Genomic DNA, 13,518 nt, shown 5'->3' on the forward strand with positions numbered 1-13,518 from the left:
GAGTGAGTGTGTGTGTGTGTTACGTTCCTCCAGCCCATTGACCCCAAAACACAACACGCGCTCCTCAAAATGCCACGTTTGTCTGAACAGGCCCTCTATATGTTACTGCTGTGAAGTATGGGTAGGAGGGAAACACCAGCTGGCCTCTCTAACTACAGAAGGGAGGCTGGAGTTTGAAGGCAGCATCATATGGCTGCTTCCTCACTATTTACTGCTTGAAGAGCTGTAAAGATAGAATTGAGAACACAATTCAGTGCTGCTTGGAACAGGGAAATAAGTCTAGTGGGGGATTAAAAGAGCTAGGCTATAGGAAGCTGGTTGTATGGCTCAGGGGACTGGTACTAGCTCTTACAGGTTTGCATTAGTAGGTAACGAGTGTGTGCCCAGAGTAGCTCAGTTATGAGATCATGGTGTATTCCTGTCAGCGTTTGAAAGATTAGCAGGATGTTGTTAGAATGAAAGAACTTTTGAAGCAACAGAGTGAAAATTTCATTAAGACATCAGATTAAACTCAGGATGGTTAACAGCTGTTCAGAAGCTCAAGTGAAATGGGTCTGGCTCCGACTGGACAGGTGATCAACTGCCATTCTAACTGACTCCATTCTTGGCAATTTTAGCAGGAGAACCCAGGACCGAATGGCCAGTGAGTTACCCACTCAACCCTAGAGGTGGTTGCTCCAAAGGTTACGGTAGATTGGTGGGGGAAGTTCATGTGACAGATGCCCTCTTGGCCAACACACCAGGGGTTGAACCTGGGACCTGCAGAACTTAAAAAACAAAACAACAAAAATAACACAAGCTACTACAGCCAACTCTCTCCACCCCCTAGATGTAGCAGACTCACATCCTCTGTGGAGTACTACAAAGGGGGACTTGTAATGAACACTCCCCAATGGATTACATTTGCACTGCTCCCAGGGTCGGCTCCAGGGAAGGGCGGCCTGCCCAGCAATTCGGCAGAGGGTCCCTCACTCCCGCTCAGAGTGAAGGACCAGCCACTGAATTGCCGCAGATTGCGATCATGGCTTTTTTTTTTTTTTTTGGCTGCTTGGGGCGGCAAAACCCCTGGAGCTGGCCCTGACTGCTCCCATCTGTCCTGGAGCTAAAGAGAGTTTTTAGTCTCTAGGAGTATCAAGCTGGACACTTTTTGAGAATTTGCATTCATGTTTCCCCACAGGGGATTGTTTTAGCACACTCCAAGCCAGCTCTAGCAGTCTGCCTGGCCAACTGACTTGGACTGTTCGATGAGCCCATGGAACAGCTCTTCTGTTGGCCATGATACCCTTTAAGGGAGCATCTAGGTAGACAACTATAAGATTTGGAGAGCAAGGAACTATAGTTACCCCAACTCCTCTTGTCTGTTTCCCTTGCTAAGCTATACCATTAACAAATATATTTTCAGTACTTTACAGCAAGTCACTCAGTCTGTATGAGAGGAGAATAACAACGCAGGGATTTTGTGAGGCCCAATTCATTGTTTGCCAAACACATTTGAGATCAATGGCACTATAGCTATGCAAGGCGTTATTATAAACTCCGTTTCTTTCTAGGTGTCTATGTTGCATGAAATTTGAAATAAAAGTGGATTTGTTTCTTTCCTGACTGGCGGGCATCACAGGGCCTTAGAGTGATGCTGCGGCATACTCACAATGTCAGAGCCCAATGTCAAAAACTGTAACCTGAGTTATATTGCTTTGGCAAACAGAAACATTAATTTGCTGGTTAACTATTAATGTGATCTTTATATATTACATGGTAATGCTGTTCTGCTGATTATGTCATTATTAAAGCAGGTGTGGAGAGTTGGGGACTCTAAATAGCCCCACTTTCTGGTTATGAGGCATGACAGCCTCAGTGAGCCAATGGACTTGCTCCTCATAGCTTCTTTTAAATCTCCTAGCCAGCTCTGTATCACTGTTAAGCCTATTGATGGCCCTGCCTCAGATGGGGGACAGGAGGCATGAGGCGATATGGTTTGCTCTGCAGCTCACTCTGGCAGGATAAACAGCCAGAATAACAATTACTGCTTTTCAATTTATCGAACTTTCCTGGGTTCCTACCATAACCCCACCAGCTACAAAGAATGCAACAGTCAAAACTTTGGGACTGACTTCCACAGAGTGAAGAGAGAGAACTCCTCAGTGCAGAGCTTGCACTGAAACTGCCAATGCTATGGGGGATTAAACTTGCATCACTCAAATAAAGGTTGTGTTGGGTACTAGGAAGTCTCTGCTGGCCAACTACCCCATTAATATAGTGGATTCATGGTTAAAATCACATAGATGTATCTCGATAGAGTCAGCTCCATACACCTCGGGCCTAGGCCCATCTCCTCCTTCTCAGATTTTAATGGCTGTTTCCCGCTGTCCTAAAGAAATGCTGGTTGAAATATTTCACTCAGTGTAACTAACTGACAGTCCTCCAGCGACATCGGGTCTTTGGCTGAGGAAAGGAGCAGTGGATGGGACGGATTAAATGTCTTTATGGAGAGAAAGAGAGAGACGCAGTCTCCGGCAAGCAGCCATATTGCATCCAGCTTCCTCCCCTTGTGCTGGCTCCTGCTGCTGTTAACAGCCTCTCCCCCTGCTGGGGGACACCATCAGCCCTGCAACTCGTGTTTCACACTCAGATTACAGGAGCCCAGGATTCCTACCCTGATTTGTGAGGCTTTAGTCAACAACAACAAACTCTGCTGTTTAATCTCAGCACTCTCCCAGCGTTAAAGGTGGGCCTTTCAAAAGAAGTTTGACATCTAAATTCCCAGGGGTTAGGTGCCTAACTTGTTAGGTGCTGCTGCAAATCCAACCCTAATAGTCAAATTGTCTGGCTGGTTGTCAAGCTAAGCTGCCTGTCACACCTTGCAAAAATGCCCCGTCTCACTACCTGGCCTGGCTCTCCATTTTGCCCTCTGTCTCCCCATTTTACCCTCCTATCCTGCCCCTCAGTTTGCTTTTTATTTCTTCAATCCTGCTCCCCACTGTACCTTTGTCCTGTCTCCCCTCCCCCCGCTAATGGGATATTAGCCAACTACCTGATTTTCCACCACCGCCCTTCACTATAATTGCACCCTATACATCTCTGCCTGGGCTCCAGCAGGGAAGCATAGAGAGCAGAGGAGGAAAGGCAGCCAATACAACCCCTGAAGCAGCACCTGAGGGCCCAGAGAAAACAGTTGCATGGGAGCCCCTGCTACCTGCCTGCAGCTCTGCTAGATGGCCTTTAAAACAGCTGGGAAGCAAGCTGATGTGATGGAGCTGCCCAGTCCGTGCGCGCCATATGAAACACCAAGCCCTTGGCAGCTCTGCTTTAGCTTCAAGAGCAGGGGCTTGAAGCGGAAGGTCCTGAGCGCTGTTCCCCATGCTATGGTTTAGCTGGGATGCATATGTGTAACAGCTAGGGCTTTGTTAGAGTACTTCTACAAACAGCTGTGTTGGTTTCACCTGGAGGGGAAGCAAAGCATCCTCAGGGTGGGAGACAGAGAAATAACCAAAGTCCAAAGGCCAGGTTCTGGTCAGGCAGAGTGGATTCATGCATGCCTGTATGCTTCTGGCTTGAAGACTGTGCCTGTCTAGGTCAGGAGAATGTGTTCTGGGCATGTTCCTTCCTAAGCTCTTTCCACACTCAAAATATTTTTTGTCTCTCTCTCTTTGTGGCAAACCTTCAACCTCAAAAGACCAGTCTGCTAGGAAACAATGATGCTTTTAATTGAGCCAGGTGCAAGATGCATGCGCCTGTATGAGGTCACAGGCAGAAAATGTTGCCATAATGATTGTGGCCAAAGAGATTGGTAGTCTCCATTTAAGACAGGCCCAGGACTGGACTGGCAGGGAGCACTGCAGGTCAGGGTAGAGGTGCAGCAGCAAAGATGTGTAGATCAGATCTGAAACAGCACAGGGCTGCCATTCATCAATAAGCAGAAGTGTACATGGGACGCATGCCTGCAACAACAAAGGTGATGGAAGAGATGCTTACGTGTCAGCCACCTTCTTGGCCAACACAGTGTGCATAAATACCGCTAACAGCTACAGCCAAGGCTCCAGAGCCAGGAGCTACAACAACTCATACCCTCTGCAGACCAGCCCAGAGGTGGACTTCTACCACACGCTGACCGGGGGGTTATATTGCATGCTTCTGCTGCTCCAAAAAAGCACATCCCAAGTATCTGACACCCACAGCAGTTTGAATCCCAGCTGAGCCCCCACTTACAGCCACCTTGGCCAAGGCTCGAACAAGGCACTTCCAGAGCTAAAAGGCACATGCCGCTCCAGCTTGAGCTAAAGCTGTGTGTGTGAGACAGCCTTAATAACTCATGTCCTCTGTGGATCAGCACGGGGAGACCTGTATCACACACTCCCCAGGATTACACTTGCTCAGAAAGGTCTAGAGGACATGGTAGTTAAAATGCCAGTGGCTACGCTAGGGCTCTCACCAATGCTACCACTGGAGGGGCTGCAACAGTGGGAAATTTTAAACAAAACTGCTAGTGGGGGACAAAGCTTTATAGACTCAGCTTGCCCAGGACCTTGCGCCTGCCAGGAAAATATGGTTGCCTTCTGGCCCTCAAATTGTCCTTTCTCTGTGAAGATTGGAGGACTCAGAACCATTTACAGAAGAGTTTTCTGGTACCTGGCTGGGGTCTGGTAGGATGACATTAGGCTCTTTCATTGACCCCAGGATATTTGAGGTATTGCTTCTCTCTGCCACACTGGCTGCTGGGGGAGCTGAACAAGGATTTTCTTTGGTCTATGGATGAGACTGGCTCAGGCTGCTACTTCCTCCACAAATCTCTGGATTTCCTGCCACATGGGGCAAGTTTTCCTCTCATGAATGATCCTGTCGCTGGGGCAGACTCTTGCTGCAAAGGAAGGAAGTGAACTCTTCCATTAGTTATCAGAAGGCTTCATAGATGCACTGTCTTAAAACCTACTATACGTTGGGAAGGGCAGGGCAGAAACCTTGACACATAGAGGTTAAGGGGCATAGGCTAATCTGTGTTAGGGCTCTATAGGGGAATAGCTAGGGGATAACTTAGCTACAAAACAAGGTATCATGGCAGAGGTAGATGTGGCTCCAATTCGTCGTGTAGGAGGGGGTCAGGGCTGAATTGTATAAGTGGAATTGCTTGGGCGGGGCAGGCTTGAATAACAATGAGCATTGTTATCATGGCTGGGGGGGGGGGGGGGCTTGCTCTTCAGTTATCTACAGGGACATCAGCCAGAATAAAAATAACTGATTCTCAGCTGATGTGGCTATCCTGGGTTCCTTTTTCTGGCCCCACTGTAACACCAGAGCTTCAGACAAGACAAGACAAGACAAAGACTTTGGGACTGATTGAACAGAATGGCTGAGGCTCCCCTCAAGGAAGCACAAAATAGCAACTCCCATGAAGGGCCTAAAACTGCCAGCAAAAAAAAAAAAATATGAATGTCAGACAGGACAGTCCCTGTTGCTCAGCAATAGCACTAATTGATTCATGACTGTTTCCTCACAGACAGCACTGGATCGAGTCACCCTAACTTCTCCTGGTCCTAGACCCCTCTCCCAGCACCTTGGTTTTTTTAAAGCTGCTTCCAGCTGTTACAAAGAACTTTTGGTTGAAATATTTCACTCACGGTATTTGACTGACAGTATTTTAAAGAACTGGGCCATTAGCTGTTGAACGATGCAGTGGATGGGGTGGATTAAACCGTATTAAATCGGTCAATGGAGAAAGAAGTGGTGTCAGACAGACATTTTGCATCAAGGCCCCTGCTGGCCATGCTCTGTATGTTGTAAGATAAAACCCAATAGGATACCATGTGAGGTAGATGACAACTTGGGACTTTGCTCTTGCTCCTATGCAGATGGTGGTTAGTATGCGTGCCCATCTGTCTGAACACCACCAAGAAAAAGACATCAAACTCAATTGGGGTCTCTGTGGCTTCCAGTGAGGAGTCAATGTGAAAATACCACGGTCGGCTACCATCCTTTTCCACTTGGCGTTAGCTTCAATGCCTTGTATGGAAGCAACATACACTGGTCCAGGATCATCTTTTCCAAAGTATCTATTTCAGACTGCAGTCACCCTGAATGCAGGGAAAGGGTTGATCTAAAATAAGCTCAGTGATTCACACACAGCTTTGATAATACTCTTTCATGCAGAACGCCTCACACACTCCAAAAACATTTCATCGCCTCCTTTCCCATTTCAGCACTACCTCATTTCAACCATTCTCCTTTGTATTACACGCTGCCTGATGGCTGACTGCTGAAATTTGGAAGGAAGCCATAAATTGCTCCAGGGGGAAATGCAGTCTTTTAGAACAAGAACTCAAATGGAAGACCCCGGTCACGTATTCATGCCTTCCACAAGCCTTGCAGAATTTGAAAGGAGAGTTTCTTTCATTCTACCTGTTTTCTATGGGAGTGACATTGGCCCAAGCAAGGCTGACCTCTAATGCAACACCATTGGATACCACAAGGAGAGAACAAAACAATTTTTGTCCCAGTCCCACCATTCAGTCACGTCTGTGTCTTAGTGACAGATACACAAGAGAGAGACTTGTTGAACAGGGAAGACCAAGCAGTTGTTAGGGGTAAGTCAAATCAGTACGAACTGCTTGTCTATCTCCATGTTGATGGTTCAAAGCTATGGCTAGCTTATGCCATTTCTTCCTAAAGCAGAAGGTGAAGGCAAGCCCTTATTTCAGATGCCCTAGCTCTGTTTCATCTGGAGTCAGGCCACATCCCCTCTCCTCTGACACTCATTGCAGAGGGTCATTTAAGGGCTTGTTTACATTAGCAGTTCTCAACCTGGGGTCTGCAGCCCCCTGGGAGTCCACAAGCCCTTTCAATGGGTCCATGAGGCCCTACAGCTGAAGGCCCGAACCTCGGCACCTCTTGCAAGGCTGAAGCCAGATGTGGGGCTGAATGCCGGAGCCCCGAGCCCGGTGCTGTCTGTGGGGCAGAAGCCCTGAGCCCATGGGCAGTGTTGGGGACATGGAGGGCACTGCCCGCCCCTCCCCCTCCCTCCCCAAACTGCAGCACAATAGCATGGCAGTCCCGGGGGCAGCTCCACACCTCCCTCCCCACCCATCTCCTCACCCTGCCCCGGCCAGGTGAGGCGGGAAGCTGGAGCCAGGCAGTGGGGGGCAGCTACTGCTCTGGCTGATGTTTAAGAAGCTTCATTTAAAATTAAATTAAAATGCAGAGCCCCCCAGACCTGTGGGCAGGACCCGGACAGTGTGAGTGCCACTGAAAATCAGCTTGTGTGTCACCTTCGGCACACATGCCATAGGTTGCCTACCCCTGTATCAGAGAAAGACCCGGAGACAGATTCTGTGCTGCACATTCTGGGAGGCACCATGCAGATGTCAAGTATCAGAGGGGCAGCCATGTTAGTCTGGATCTGTAAAAGCAGCAAAGAATCCTGTGGCACCTCATAGACTAACAGACGTTTTGGAGCATGAGCTTTCGTCGGTGAATACCCACTTCGTCAGATGCAAGTGCAGATGGTTCAGCTCAAAGGAGGCGGGGGGAGCAAAGGCAGGGCTTTACCCAGGTGCATATGGGCTGTTCTCATGCTCCTCCTCCCAACCTTAGCACCCGCCAACACTGAAGGCAGTAATGGAATGGTGGAGGGCCAGAGACAGTGGAGTTAGGTTAGCATATACTACCTTGTACAATGTAGTAAGAGCTGAGTTTGCATGTGTTTTTCGCAGACTTCTGTTGGCTCAGGCTAAGCTACTTCCCACAATAACCTGCAAAGTACAACTCAGCATTTGGCATAAAAAGATAGGAAACTTGCCAAAAATCAAGATCGATTTGTTCTACATCTATTTGTTCTACATCTTAGTACGAACTAGAGAGACACCTTCATGGACCAACAGCTGGAATGCTAATACGCAAAACAGAGATAAGGAAGGTAAAGGTACAGAATAACATGTTAAGTGACTGGGATGAACTGATGGGGTGGATTTTAGTGACGTAGAGTTTTGTAACTTGTAAAATCATCCTGTCAATGTTCTAAGCTGAAACGTGTAACATTGCATTAGATGGCTTCCCACAGACTGGTATCATATTGAACCTTTGTCCTGTACTGCATTATTGGTTTTTAGCCATAACCCTGACCGATATTGGTTATTTGGTCTCTTGAATTGATTTCATTATCAAACCAAAGCGTCGTCAAGCAATTGACTATACACTTGATCAGCAGTGTCCTTGTGCTGTTCCTGTCTCAGGGGAATTCTCCCCTGGCCCCTTGTAGCACTTTTGCATCCCCTCTGTACCACTGGAGCAGCACATAGCTGGAGGCTGCACATGGAGTCCTGTGATATGGTCACCTCCTCCCTAGACCTCCCCTAAGAACACAGAGGTGAGGGTCAACAGCTGTGGAGTAGCAGTGGTTGAAGTCCAGCAGGCCTAAAGGCAGTTTGATTCTGTGCAACAAATTTTTCCAAAGGGGGTGAAGGCAAAGTGCAAATATAAGAAAGACCCAGTCAATATTGAAAGGCAGAACAGAATAGCATAGATCTGCCCCTGCTCCCACTGCAATCAACAACAGAACACCCTTCTGCTTCAATAGAAGCAGGATAAAACTCCAAAGGTGGCTTTGTTTGTTTGTGTATGCAAGACAGACAAATATCAGACACAGAGTCAAATTCTGCTCGTTTGGTCACAGGAGCAGTCCCACTGAAGCAAACAGGATTTAGCCTATGCCACATAGCCTAATTTATAAAAGGCACTGAACTGGGCTTCTGGGGATCTGGATATGATTTCTGGGTTTGTCACGGACAGATTTTTGGCAAGTTGTTTCCCCTCCCACTCTTCATCTGTCACGTCTATTTAGATTGCAGGCTCTTCAGGGCAAGGGTCATTTTGTACTCTGGGTACATACAGTGCCTTACACAACAGGGCCAAGAATAGATTGAGTACTACTGTAATAACATGGATAATGAGAAATCCAGAGTATTCAAAAAACAAACCAAAACACTTTAATCAGGGCGAGGCACCTCTTACGGTGATATTCTTACAAAATATTAAATAACGTGAAGGACTTTCTCCCACTTCGACTCTATACAAAAAAATTACATTATTTACAAACACTGGTCTCCGAATAGCTTTACAATGCTACTCACAGACTGCACATGGCAAGAGAGTGCACGAACAGCACAGGGAACCCCTCCTTCCAAGTTGCCTGTGGGTTCAGTATAAGCATTTTAAAAATCAAATGGTACTCAATGCAGCAGCAACTGCCTCCAGAAGCAGGAAAACACCATTTTGGAAAGACTAGTCCACTGGTTTTAGTTTTGTAGGTTGAAAATAAATACTTCCTGTAGTGGAGGAAAAAAGAAATTCTCTTTAACTTGTTCCTCAGTTCCCCCGACCAGCTGAAAATACCTGTGTGTAGAGAGTCTGTAAAGGCCTTTGCTCTTATACTTCTCTACTGCACAATAACCAGTCCCATTTGGTTGCCTGGTGGAGCACAGATGTGTCAGTTCTTAGCCATTCACTTCAGCTGATGAGAGGGAGATTTCACTATTGTGTCCGGAATCATTACAGTGTTATAGGAAGTGAAATTATCGCTGTTCTGAAGACATATGAGGTCTCTCTCCTTCTTCCCCCCCCCCCCCACCATTTTATTGTTACATTAGGATAGTCCCCATTTCCTTGTCAAGTATAAAGGATTTTCACCAGTATGTGCATTCCCTAAGAACTCCTTAAAAAAAAAAAAAAAAAAAAGACACCCAGGAGTGAGCATCCAGGACCTGCTTTGTAATCAGGTTTAAAAAAAATTAAAAAAAAAAAAAAATCAGTTTTTAAAACCCACTCAGAATGTCTCTCAGCTACGACACAAGAATCGAGCTCCTAACCGGTGACACTCTCTCACTTCACCTTGATTCAGCAAAGTTAACAAGGGAATCCAAAGGTTTAAATAAAATAAACAAAAAAAACCAAAACCTCAAGGCAGCAGCTCCTTACAAAGGTAAGTTCATAACATTTTTAAAATGTTTTCATTTAAAACAACAAAAATCAGTCCTGTAACTATGGAAGTCATAATCCCGATGGTTTGTTTAATCTCTGTAGCCCTTCACAATTAAAAAGGGCAGGGAGTTAAAGCAAGAAGCTATATTTAATGAATAAAGTATGTATAAAGAAGGAGGGAGGAGAAGTGAATGTTGGCTGAGTGGTGGGGACCATTGCAATGAAGATGTAGATGGCTAGCTTCCTTTAGGGGTAGAAATTAAAGGTTCTCTCTCTCTTCCCCCCCCCCCCCCCCCAAAAAAAAAAAAACACGCTACTTCTGCCAAGCAGATCAGATACAGATCTGAAAGAGGAAAGGTTTACAAACTTAGCAATGGAAAACAGCCAGCTACTGCCCCTGTCCCAGCCAATCAGTGCTGTACATTCTGAAGTGTTCTTAAAAGTACCCATCAGCAAGCCCACTCAAACTGCTCTGGAAGCAATGAGGCCACTAACATGAGTGGGCTTAGTCTGTCTCTTGTAGAGCTTCCAGCTCCACAGAAAATGCACTTTCAAAACCCACCATAGAATATTAAACTAAAAAGAAATATTTAAAAAAAATTAAGAAACTATGTGTGTTGGGGCAGGAGGAGATGTACAAGGACCACATTCAGCACCAGTTTAGATCCTGTGCAAGATCAAACCATCTCCAAGAGGATTGCATAGAGTGCACACACAAAAAAAAAAAAAAAAAAAAAAAAAAATCCACAAATTTTGACTGTAAGAGCCAGATCCTGCTCCATGGAAAGTCATGGCCTGACTCCCACTGACTCCGTGGCAGCAGAATCAAGCCCCATGTGTCCAATTGCAACTCAGCTTCAAGGATGTTGTGCCTCCAGCAGTCACTAGCTAGGCCCAGGGGGGATTGCTCGTAGGGTGCATTTTGAACAGGAACCTGCACAAACTGTCAGTCAGGTGAGCGTGAAAGAGCAGAAATACATTCTATCTGAAAACAGTGGCCGGGAGGCTGTGTAAAGAGAGAGATGATCCAACAAAAAAATCAAGTGGGAGCAAAGGAGATGAAAAGAAAAGGTGCCTAGTGGAAGAACAGAGTGACACCACTTCCCTGCTGTACTCCTGAGCTACATGTGCTTGGTGTGGTGCCCTCTATAGGCTGCTGGGGTTGTGCACGTGGCAGGCCTATCCCCTTTGAACACTGAAGGTGGCCTCCATGTGAGAGCCCAGCCTCCAGGAAGGAGACTGCTCTCCCCGGTGGGGGATATCCATGCCAATAAGGAATGATGGGAGGTTATGGATTAGGGGAGAATGGTCAGTCTGGGGAAAATATTGCTTTGAATAGATGCAATTATTCTTCTCCCACTGAACCAAGTCCAGTGGCCTTCCATGTGGAATTTATCTTCTGGACTTCCTGCTACAGGCACAAGGCACATTGGTGCTTTGATGTCCATTCAGAAGGTGCAGGGTGAGTGGAGGAGGAGAAAGGAATGAACTCATTTAGTTATGTGGCGTTTCTCCCCATCGACACCTGGGTCCGTTTAGTCCATTGACTGAGATGAGACCATGGTGGGGAAGACAATAAACAAGCCCCAGAGCTTTTTACTCTTACTGAGTTGGAGCTATTAGTGCTGCGAGCCACCAGTGATGGCCAAGGTCCACTTTCATTCATCCACTTTCAGCCAGCCTTTCTTATAGTCCTGCAGGATCTCCAGGTAGTACTGCCACTCAGGCTCGCTGTCATACTTCACCTCATACACGGTCTTGAGGGGGTCCTTGTGATGCTTGTGGATCCTCAGCACCACCCCCTGGTACCAGGCCTCTGTTTTGTCATTCTCCTCATACAGATGTCTGATCCGCTTGCCCACCAGTTCTGGGTACCTGGATGGGGAGGTTGGACTCTCTGCCTCGTGCCTGAAGGTCTTGCTAAGGAGGGAGCAGCCTCGCCTTGAAGCTGGACCCCTCCCCCTCATCCCACTAGTGTCATGGAGAGGAGTCCTCTGTGCTCCCCGAAGGACCCTCTGGAATTTGATCCGGACCATTGAGTTCCGGAGGTGCAAAACCCTTGAGGTACTCCTGGTCTTCCTGGATGCCTTACTGGTCAGCTTCAGCTGAAGGGTCCTACAAGGCTTTTGGGTTTGGAGAAGTTGCCTCTTGGCACCAGAGGGTGGTGGGAGTCCATTTGGTTTTGAATCCAGGGAGCTGGGAACAACTTGGGAAGATGGTCTCCCATCCTTGAGCAAAGTATCCCCTCCATCAGGAGGGGAGAAGCTTCCCTGAAGCTTTTCGTCAAGCGGCTGGGTTTTCTCTGGTCCCAGGGCAGCAGTCCCCTCCTGGAAAGGAGACCCCTGCTTAGATGAGATCAGAAACTTTCCTTTCCTGTGCTTTCCCTTGAACAAGTTGGCCGGCGTTCCGGCTCTTGCACTCATCAGGCCCCCAGTTGCTTTCTTCTTCACATAATCCACTGCTACTCCTTTGCTGTCATCTATCAGAGTCCCTGCACCAGGTTCACCTAGGTAAGGAAGAGAGGACATAGTCAGTTAAGTTAGCACCTTCACCTGCTTAAAATAAAGCTCTCGTTGCACTGTGAGGACGACACGTGAGGACGACATCCGCAGGAACTGAAGCCATAGGCACACCATACAGTTTCAACCCTAGTCTACTAGCCAAAATGCAATGGTTCCATTTCCTCCTCCTTTGGGGCTTACTTCCGGTGACCTGAAAGGGAGCCTGGTAAAGGTCCCTTCAGATCCAGCACCTGTAGAGATGGAGCACTCCCTGCTGTATTCCTCCGACAGCAGTGCCTAGGAGAATTCCATGACGCTGATGAGGCAGAATAAAGTATACCCTGGCACTGTGGGTACCTACCAGCAGGGGCGGCTCTAGGAATTCCGCCGCCCCAAGCAGGGCGGCGTGCTGCGGGGCGCGCTCTGGCGGTCGCTGGTCCCGTGGCTCCAGGGGACCTCTTGCAGACGTGCCTGCGGAGGGTCCGCTGGTCCCGCGGAGGGTCCGCTGGTCCCGCGGCTCTGGTGGACCTCCCGCAGGCATGCCTGCGGATGCTCCACTGGAGCCACGGGACCAGCGGACCCTCCGCAGGCATTTCTGCGGGAGGTCCACCGGAGCCGCCTGCCGCCCTCCCGGCAAAATGCTGCCGCAAGCGCGTGCTTGGCACACTGGGGTCTGGAGCCGGCCCTGCCCACCAGCTTATGACTAGGATGGGGAATTTGAACTGATGCCATTAGCTACCAGTGGATGCTCTGCCATGTGTTTTAAATGGCTGTCATGGAAGTGCTACCTCCAGATTATACTGGTTCTGGCAACGATGGTCTATGGCCAAAAACCTGGGTTTCATTGGCTCCTGCCCCTGCCCCATCCCTCATGATTTAAACAAGACCAGCTTGTTTAAATCTCTACAGTTGCTCTGAGTCAATTACCATAAAGTTAAAAGACCAGGGTAACTTTCAGAGCTTCGATAGGAAGCCACTTCTGCACTGCTCCTCCCTGTTCTAGCCCCTGCTTTTGCCTAGAGCATGAGGAAATAGAAGCTGTCATGTACTGATG

The 13,518-nt window shown here is 47.8% G+C and overlaps 1 protein-coding gene across 3 annotated transcripts in view; it reads right to left on the reverse strand.

The window, feature by feature from the left end:
- Window positions 1-8,947: 8,947 nt before the first annotated feature.
- C10H15orf39 (chromosome 10 C15orf39 homolog) overlaps window positions 8,948-13,518 on the reverse strand; it is a 35,232-nt gene continuing 30,661 nt past the window's right edge. For 2 of the 3 annotated variants that reach the window (XM_039492061.1, XM_039492060.1), the window contains exon 3: window positions 8,948-12,469. In XM_039492061.1, the coding sequence (XP_039347995.1) occupies window positions 11,622-12,469 (848 nt within the window). In that variant the 3' untranslated portion in view covers window positions 8,948-11,621. The remainder of the gene's footprint in view (window positions 12,470-13,518) is intronic. The other variant, XM_039492065.1, reaches the window with a different exon arrangement.

Source organism: Mauremys reevesii, linkage group 10 (genome assembly GCF_016161935.1).
Source record: "Mauremys reevesii isolate NIE-2019 linkage group 10, ASM1616193v1, whole genome shotgun sequence".
NCBI classification, from domain to species: domain Eukaryota; kingdom Metazoa; phylum Chordata; order Testudines; family Geoemydidae; genus Mauremys; species Mauremys reevesii.